Below are 9,072 nucleotides of genomic sequence, written 5' to 3'. Positions count from 1 at the left end.
GCGCGCTGACCGGGGAGCGCGGGGCCATGGCGGGCTGCTGCGCGGCGCTGGGCGCCTTCCTGTTCGAGTACGACACGCCGCGCATCGTGCTCATCCGCAGCCGTAAAGTGGGGCTGATGAACCGCGCCGTGCAGCTGCTCATCCTGGCTTACGTCATCGGGTCAGCGGGCCGGGGGCGCGGGGGATGGGCGGGGCGGGAGGGGTCGCGGGGGCCCGCCGGGGGTGCGGGGAGAGGTCCTGCGGGTGACACCCAGGCCTGCGTGCAGGTGTGCCTGACCCCGGGAGGGGCCCCCACCTGGTTGGTGACACCTGGGCCTGGGTGCAGGTGTGCACAATCCGGGGGAGGGGTCGCGCCCGGTGACACCTGGGTCTGGGTGCAGGTGTGCTTGATTCAGCAAGGGCTCCCACCTGGTAACACTATGGGACTGGGTGTAGGTGTGCGAGGAACGGGTACCACCTGGTGACACCCAGGCCTGCATACCGGTGTACTCGATCCTGGGGTGGGGGTCCCACTTGGTGGGACACCCTTGGCCTGGGTACAGGTATTCCCGATTCTGGGGAGGCAACCCACCTGGGAATACCACGACCTTGAGTGCAGGTATGCCTGCTGCTGGGGCAGAGGTCCAACCTGGTGACACCCCAGGCCTGGGTATAGGGGTTCCCAGACCCTGAGATGGGTGTCTCACCTGTTGACACCTCTCTCTGACCTGGGGGTAGGTGTGTCTCATCCCAAAGTGGGGGTCCCGCCTAGTGACACCCTACTGGGCCTGGGTAGAGGTGTGTCTGGGGAGGGGTCCCACCTGGTGACACCCTGCTGGGCCTGGGTGGGGGTGTGCCAGGGAGAAGTCCCCCCAGTTGACACCCGCCCAGGCCTGGGTACAGGGGTCCTGGAAAGGACAGCTCTCTGCTGTGTTTTCAGGGCAGAGCCTGCCCTTGACCTGAGTTGCTTTAGGATCCCCCTTGAGAGTGGGGGCATCGCCTCGAAGTCTCAGTTTGACAGTTCTACCCCCTGTGACCATCTGCTGACGGGATGTCAGGCTTGGAATCTTCCCAGGTTCCTGTTGGGTTTGTGGTTTTCCGATGTTTCCTCAGCACTATCTGGTCACCAGAGACAGTGGAGCGGACAGAAGTGTCTAAGGTGCTCTGCTCTGGAAGTGGTTTTGAAAATCCGCTTCCTTTGCCTTGTGGGATGGTTGGGGTTTTGGTGTGAGGACTGTGTTAGCCTCATGGTAACCCCTGCACTCCACTGAGGCTCAGGTGTCTGGCCACCCTCCCTGACAAACCAAATCCAAACCCTCTGCGAATCAGTTCAGTGTTATATGACCCCATAGGACAGAGCAGGGCTGTCCCAAGGGGCCCTAAGCCCATGAATCTTTATGGAAGCAGGAAACAGAGTTTGAACTATGGTCCTTGAGGTTAGCAGCCAGACGTTTTAACCACCACAGCACAGGGCTCTTTCCTTCCTAGCCAGTTGCCATTCCGTCTGACAGTGACTCCATGAACATCAGCGTAGGTAGGGCTTCTGTGGCGAGTTCACACCACCAGACTTTTCAACTGAGGCACTTCCGGATGGATTTGAATTTCCAGCCTTGCCTTTAGCAGCTGAGCTTGTTAATCATTTCATCCAAGGATTCCTCTGCCATTGTGAAGCCTCAGTACGTGGTGGGTTTTGATTGGATGATGCCCGTTACAATTTACGGAAAATGGAAAGTGGAGGTGGAATGACCTGACCCTTGCACCGGCTGGAAAGGGTCACATGGCCACTGTGTCTACAGCTCTGGACAGGCAGATGGGCCTGCTGGCTTTCTGCTCTCTCTAAAAGACCAACCCCAGCGGTCCCCATGCTGCTCATTAGAAGCTCTTGATTGCTGGCTCACATCTTACACTTCGGATGGAATTGTTTCTGTCGATAACTGGCTCCTATGGCGTGCAGTGAAGTCTGAGAACCACTAAGCTAGTGTTTCCCAAACTTCCCTGATCACAAGGGAACAGCCCTGGGGAGTTCCCTGTTCTTAGCTCTGGGGTGGGGTCGTGTAGCTGCAGGAGACTCTCCTGGAGGCCCAGACAGTGCTCCCCAGGTACCGAACCCCCATCAGAACCACTCCCAGGCTTGGCTTCCTTAAGTCTCAGTGGGGAGGTAACCAGCAGCAGCAGCTCTCCCCTGCCCAGCCACACCCCTTCCTCCCAGTGATGCCTTTACATTTTGAGGCTCAGCCCAGTGCTAAGAAGCTGACCTGCAATCCTGAAAGCATGGAGTTTGAATCCACCGCTGCCCTGTGGGAGGACAGGCCATCTCCTTCCTTGCAATCACTGCCTCTGAAAACCCACCAGAGACAGCTGTGGGTTGGTACCGACACAACAACAAGAGCCAGCTCCCAAGGGCTCAACTCCAACCACTGGGCCCCTGACGTATCTGTTCCCAACCCAGTGCCACCAAATCCACTCCGATTCACGGCCACCCTGCAGGACAGAGAAGAACCACAGGGTTTCTGAGGCTGTCAGTCTTCACAGAAGCCAACCACTGGGCCCCTGACGTATCTGTTCCCAACCCAGTGCCACCAAATCCACTCCGATTCACGGCCACCCTGCAGGACAGAGAAGAACCACAGGGTTTCTGAGGCTGTCAGTCTTCACAGAAGCAGTTTGCCACAGCCTCCTCCTGAGGAGGACTAATGGCTTTGAACCACTGATCCTTCAGTTAGCAGCCAAGCACTTAACATGACAATTACTGTATTCATTACTGTCAAGTCAGAACCAATGCGTGGCTGACTCCAGGGCTGTGAACACCATGGGGAGAGAGGGCCCATCTTCCACCCTGAGGGGCCGTTAGAGAATTCAGCCCGCGGGGGAGGTGCAGCCTTTGGGGTCATCCATTAGGCCACCAGAGATCCTAAACATGAGTATTGTTGTTGTGTACCGCCGAATCAGAACTGACAGCTGACCCTCCAGTGGGTTTTCAAGGCAGTAAATCGTATGAGAGGAGACTGCCCAGCCTTCTCCTGCCGAGTAGCTGGTGGATTTGAACTGCATACCTTTGGATCAGCAATACAGCGCCTTACCACTGGCTCCCAGAGCTCCATAAACATGGCTGTTAAACAGTAAATTACACAGGAGGCTTGCGTCATTTTCCTGTTTGAGTGTTTGTTATCTTCATCATGAGGCGCTTTTTTTAAATTTTTTTTCCATCATGAGGCTTTTTAAAGAAGGCTTGCTTTTACCTGCCTTTCTGTGGATCTGAATAATTAAGGGTTTTGTCTTAGAACAGTAACTCTTCTTGATCTGATTCATCTTGGGATGCTGTGCTCGCATCTCCCACAGTACAGCCTTCCCCACCAGCTGCTCCGGTGCTCAGTTATCGGTCATGTGATGAGGAAATAGATAATCACATGGTGATGCCAGCGCGAAACAATGCATCTCTGATTGAGGCGCCGTAATCACTGTCACCATGAGAGAGCAGGAGGGCCCTGCCTGTCTGAGCTCACGTGGAAGCCCTGAAGAGGCGGCCTTGTCGAGCAAAGCCCATGAATTTGGGGGCTGTTCAGAAGAGATAAAGCCCTGGGTTAACACCCACTGTCATCGAGGCCATTTCTGTTCACAGCAACCTGCTAGGCAGGTTCCAGCATCTTCATGGAAGCAGACTGCCACATCTCGCTTCCTGTGGAACCACTTGAGGGTTCGAACTGCAAATCTTTTGGCTCAAAGGTGAATTGCTTTATAACCACTGAGCGACCAGGGCTCCCTGCTCTCTTCAGGCCAGCAGCCAACAAAGGCTCAGGATCCACCCTAGGAGGTGTGCCCTCCAGTTAACTGATCGCATCTTCAGAGACCCTCTTTCCAAACAAGGTCATGTCCACAGGTTTCAAGCTTAGGGCTCCAGTGTATCTTTGTGGGCACCCCAGTTCAAGATGTATCAGAGGGGGTATGCAGCTGGTGCCAGTGGGCCCAGCCCAGCTTCATATTCTCCGCATGCTCCTGTCTTCTAGGTCTTTGACTTGGGTTAGATCCTTCACAGCACAGCTCTATATCGTTCCCATTTTGCAGATGGGGAAAACTGAGGCAAAGAGAGGCTAAACAACTTGCCCAGAGTTCTGCCTAGTGGATGGAGCTGAGCCGTGAACCCAGTCCGTCTGGCTCCAGTCTCATCTCCACATGCTCAGTGTTATGGGCTAAGGCCTTTAGATTGTGTGTGTGTGTGTGTGTGTGTGTGTGTGTGTCTCCTTTAGATTTTTTTGTGGCTTTTAGCTACACCTGGTAGTTGGGTTCTTAGGTCAGAAGAGATAAGCATAGTTACCCGAATTCTTGGAGAAAAAGTAAGGAATGGGCGATAAAAATTCCATGAACCTTAGGAGCAGAGTGAACTGGAGGACATGTTTCAGGAGCAGAAGACCTGAGTTCAAATCCTAGCTATGTGACCTTGGACAAGTCACCTGACTTTGTGTCCTGCTGTAAAATGGAGATAGTGATCGTCCATTCGTCACTGAATAAGGAGCTCTGGTGGCGCTATGGTGCTTAACTGTGAACCTAAAGGTTGGAGGTTCAAATCGACCAGCTGCTCCTCAGAGGGAAAGACCTGGCATCTGCACAGTTCAGAAGACAGGAAGGGAGAGAAAAAGAAGAATGGGAATGGGAAACACAGGGCGGAAATGGAAGCGTGGTGGGCATTGTGGGAATTGGGATGAGTGATGCCAATCAATATGCGTATGAATGGTTGAATGAAAAAAACAATTAACTCTGGAACCTTTCATCCAGATCACAATCAAAAGTTAAAAAAGAAACAAACGCGGCCTTGGGGACCCCCAGGGGCCTTGCTCCTCAGCCCTGGAGGGCAGCTGTTGGTTTGAGCAGACACTGTGATTGCAGGTTGGGTCTTTTGAGTTTATCCCAGTTTTGCAGCAGTTGAGTAGCTTTTGTAAAGTCACGTGATTAGTACACGGAACTTTCAGCCTCTGGCTCAGACAATCCCTGGCATCAGTCCAAAGTCATCAAAACCTGGTGGCCACTTACAAGGCGTCTTTTATTTTGTAGGTGGGTGTTTGTGTGGGAGAAGGGTTACCAGGAAGTAGACTCGGTGGTCAGCTCGGTGACCACGAAGGCCAAGGGCGTGGCCGTGACCAACACCTCTGACCTTGGATACCGGATCTGGGATGTGGCCGACTATGTGATCCCAGCTCAGGTAGGTCTCGCACGGGGGTTCCACCAGAGCCTGGAGGTCACCCCTATCTGCTGATTGACTTGGGACACTGATTAATAATTATCTCAGCCACACTTCTCCCACCACCGATGGCCGGGCCACTGCGTCCGTCCAGGTCAGGGGGACACACAGCTGTGGGCCTGAGGAGTGGCCACACTGAGAACTTTCCAGATGGAAACTCTAGCCTTGAAAGATGAAATAGTTAGGCTGTTAAGTCCTGGTAAATTCACGTGCAAATGCAGCTCCTTTCCACATCTTAGGGCCTCCAAAGCGTCGCTGGCTCTATGTCATGCTGCGAACCAGAAGGTTGGTGGTTGGAGTCCACCCACTGTCCCACAGGACAGAGACAAGGCCATTTGTGTCTGTAAGGATTTACAGCCTCAGAAACCTGGTGGAGGGGCGTCAGGCTGAGACCCTTCTCACAGCAGTGAACTTGGGGTTGGGTTTGGGCTCCGCATTGATGTTGTTGTTGTTGTTGTTATGTGCCGTCGAGTCGCCTGCGACTCATAGTGACCCTATGTACAACAGCCCTAAACTCCGCTCTGTCCTGTGCCAATCGCACTGTCTCTGACACTCCCATCCCGATTACCCGTCACTGAATCAATCCACCTCATAGAGGGTCTTCCCCTCCTGTGCTGTCCCTCCACCCTCCCAAGCATGATGTCCCTCTCTAAGGACCGGTCTCTCCTCACAACATGTCCAAAGTAAGTTAGACGGAGCCCCAGAATCCTTGCCTCCAAGGAGCCACCCGGTTTAACCCTTTCCAGGACAAATCTGTTTGTTTTCCTAGCAGTCCATGGTATTCTCAATAGTCTTCTCCAGCACCACAGCTCAAAGGCATCAGTTCTCCTTCTATCCTCCTTGGTCATTGTCCAACTCTCTGATGCATAACAAGTGATTGGGAAGACCTTGGCCTGTATCAGACGCACCTTAGTCTCCAGTTAGATGGCTCAAATCTACCAGCTGCTCTGGGGAAGAAAGCGGGACAGTGTCCTCTGGAAACTGCTCACGGACCAGCTGGGGGTCGGTTCAACTCAGCGTCAGTGAGAGCTGTGTTATGAAAGGAGCCCTGTTGGTGTGGTGACTAAGCGCTTGGCCTCGACCAGAAAGATTGGTAGTTTGAAACTACCAGCTGAACATGTGGCAGTCTGTTCTTAAAGATTCCAGCCTTGGGACTCCAATATTTTGGAGCCATAGAGGGTGGCTAAAATCCTTAAACTATATCCCTGAGAGGATCTTTAAATCTTGAACCAAAAATACTCCCCTGAAGAACGTACGTGTTGAGTTTTATGCTGTCTTAAGGACTGTCTTTATGAGGTCAGGTTGTGACCACTGTTCTCGAGAGATTAGATGGGAACCAGTGTGTTTATATTGTTGGAAGAGACGCAGCTCAGACGAGGAGGGTGAGAATGTTTGCCAGCCAGTGCCACTAAATCGTTTAAAGGAAGAATCTGTGGAGTTGGTGTATGTGCTGCTGTGTCGCATATTCTCAACAACAAAACATGAAATTTAGGGGGAAAGGAAAGATTACCGTCTTGGAAAACTCACTGGGTAATCAAAGAAGAAGGAACCCTGTGATGCAGAGGTGACGTGCTCACAGCTAACCACAAGGTCAGGGGTTTGAGCCCACCCGCCACTCCGTAGGAGAGAGAGGTAGCAGCCTGACCCCCCAAAGAGCACAGCACGGAGAAGCCTGCAGGGCTCTTCTGCTCTGTCCTCTCTGTCACTGTGGGTCACACTGGACCCTGCGACAGTAGTTGGTTGTATTGCTGAAAATCCGCAAGATAAATCTCTTCAGACAATGAGAAAAAGGTAACAGTCAGAAACCAGGCCACCAGAGAAACCAACATTTGCCGGTAGGATCCGCTCAGGAACAGAGGGAAAGGCGTTCCCCTCAAAGCACCCAGGTAAATATTGACTCTTTAGCTCTGGGAACGACGTGGCTCCTTGGCACCGCGCAAACCAGACATACACCTCCAGGTGGCTTACGAGCTAAAGGACAGGTGACCAGATGGGGGACTGAGCCAGCCCTCGGCGCACAGCCCTGGCGAGGACATGTCCCCTTTTCTCACGTGAGCTCATGACCCCTGCTTTCTCAGGTGATGCCTCAGGTGAGCCCAGGGAAGAGAGAGCGGGGGAGGCAGAGGGTCAGATGAGATGGGGCTTGGTGATTGGCCGGCCTTGGTGTGTCCATCCAGCCTCTGCAGAAACCACTGTCCCCTATGAAGGCTTGGCCTTGGCGTGGCCGGCCCTGCATCCCACACTCAGTATGGTCTGTGGAGTCCCCGGGCAATGCAAAGGAGCTTCTGCAGCTATCAGCCCCCGCAGGGATAATGCCGTGGGAGGTCCCGCTCCGTCCGCAGTGTGACCGTGCGTTGGCGTGGACGCGGAGGCAGCAATGACGTGGACACGGATGACCCAGCTGCTGAGCGGAGGTGCCCCGGGAGAAAGGCCCGGCCATGTGCGTCTGAAGAACAGCCCCCAGAGCTCTGCGTAGCAAAGTGCTGCTGACGCCAGTGGGGTGGGCCTCCAGGAGTCCACCGGAGGGGACCAAGTGCTTCCTTGAAGTGAGGGGCCGAGCCCCCTGCTCCTACATTCAGGAAGCAGCACCCCAACTCTGCCTGCCGTGGTGGGCTCGGCATGGACTTCCGGGCAGTCTGTCCTCTCTGTGTCTGAGGCCACACACCGGCATGGCTCACCGCCAGATGGAAATGTCCCCGTCCCCATCCTTCAGTGACAGGAGACGCAGACCAGGTCCACTGTATCAGAGAGGCCTTCAGAAGCAGCAGCGAGGGCCTGCATGACTGACCGGAAGCCTGGGAGCACACGGGGGGCCCCAACCATGTTTACCCAACTCCCAGCCGACACTTCCCGCACCCACTGCCTTCGAGTCCCTCTGTGGGGAGCTTATGGGGGAGCAGAACTGTCCCCAAGGGTTTCCTGGACCGCAGACTTGACGGCAGCAGGCTGCAGCATCTTTGGCCTGTGGAGCTCCTGGTCAGCTTGGTCACAGCCGAATGCCTTAACCACGGCACCACCACCGCTGCTGCTTTACGCCACAGGAGTGTGGCATGCTGGGAGAGAGCTTCCGACGTTTCATTTTCAAACAGAAATCCCAACCTGAACTTGGGGTCTTTGTCCTTTATCCCACGTGTGGAAAGGTCATTAAGGAGTGACGGTCAGTGCCATGGTTAAGCCTCGGCTGTTGACTGGTCAGCGGTTCCAACCCACCAGCTGCCCTGCAGGAGGACGGGCAGTCTCCTCCTCTGTGATGTCCTCCTCTGAAAACCCGCTGGAGGGTGAGCTACGGGTCAGCTCCGAGTCGAGGGAATGCAGCAGCCTCCCTCTTCCTGGGGTCCTTCTTCACTGGCCTTCGGTCTCGTCCCAGCTGGACGGCCCCTAGAGACTCAGTCAGTCGTTTGACAGCTCCATGGCCCCTAGAGAACCTTCTGGAAGACTAATGACCTCTGACCCAGCTGTGTCTGCTCTAGAATTTTTTCACTCCGCTTGGGAAGATAGCGGCGGAATCGGAGCTTTGATCCTTGTGTGTTTGTGGTTCTAGATAATCCGGTTTTCACAGCCGCCCCCTCTTCTTGGTCATCTAGCAGCCAAGGTGTTACTGAAGCAGCAGGTCAGGTTACAGACCTTCTGATGGAGGTCAAGTTCACGTGGCACGAGGCGGGCATCTCAAACAGTTCTCTGGCATTTAGTACAGGCAGGGTGGTGCAGCCGGGCTCTGCTGGAGATAAAGCACCTCCAAAGCATTTTTATCTCCTTCTGAAAGGAAACGTGTGTCCCTCGGATATCACTCTCTCCACCCAGCCCTCAGCAACCACTAATCTACTTCCTGCATCTACCAACTTGCCTGTTCTTTTTTTTTT

The 9,072-nt window shown here is 54.2% G+C and overlaps 1 protein-coding gene across 1 annotated transcript in view; it reads left to right on the top strand.

The window, feature by feature from the left end:
* Positions 1-26: 26 nt before the first annotated feature.
* The window catches only part of P2RX4 (purinergic receptor P2X, ligand-gated ion channel, 4), a 17,299-nt gene continuing 8,253 nt past the window's right edge, over positions 27-9,072 (top strand). The window contains exons 1-2 of the mRNA XM_006894714.1: positions 27-160; positions 5,026-5,173. Coding sequence (XP_006894776.1) covers positions 27-160; positions 5,026-5,173 — 282 coding nt within the window. The remainder of the gene's footprint in view (positions 161-5,025; positions 5,174-9,072) is intronic.

The sequence above is a fragment of the Elephantulus edwardii genome, unplaced genomic scaffold (assembly GCF_000299155.1).
Source record: "Elephantulus edwardii isolate Elephantulus edwardi_28Jun2011 unplaced genomic scaffold, EleEdw1.0 scaffold00148, whole genome shotgun sequence".
In the NCBI taxonomy this organism is placed as follows: domain Eukaryota; kingdom Metazoa; phylum Chordata; class Mammalia; order Macroscelidea; family Macroscelididae; genus Elephantulus; species Elephantulus edwardii.
The sequence above is the reverse complement of the archived record's forward strand: the minus strand, read 5'-3'. Positions and strand labels throughout refer to the sequence as shown.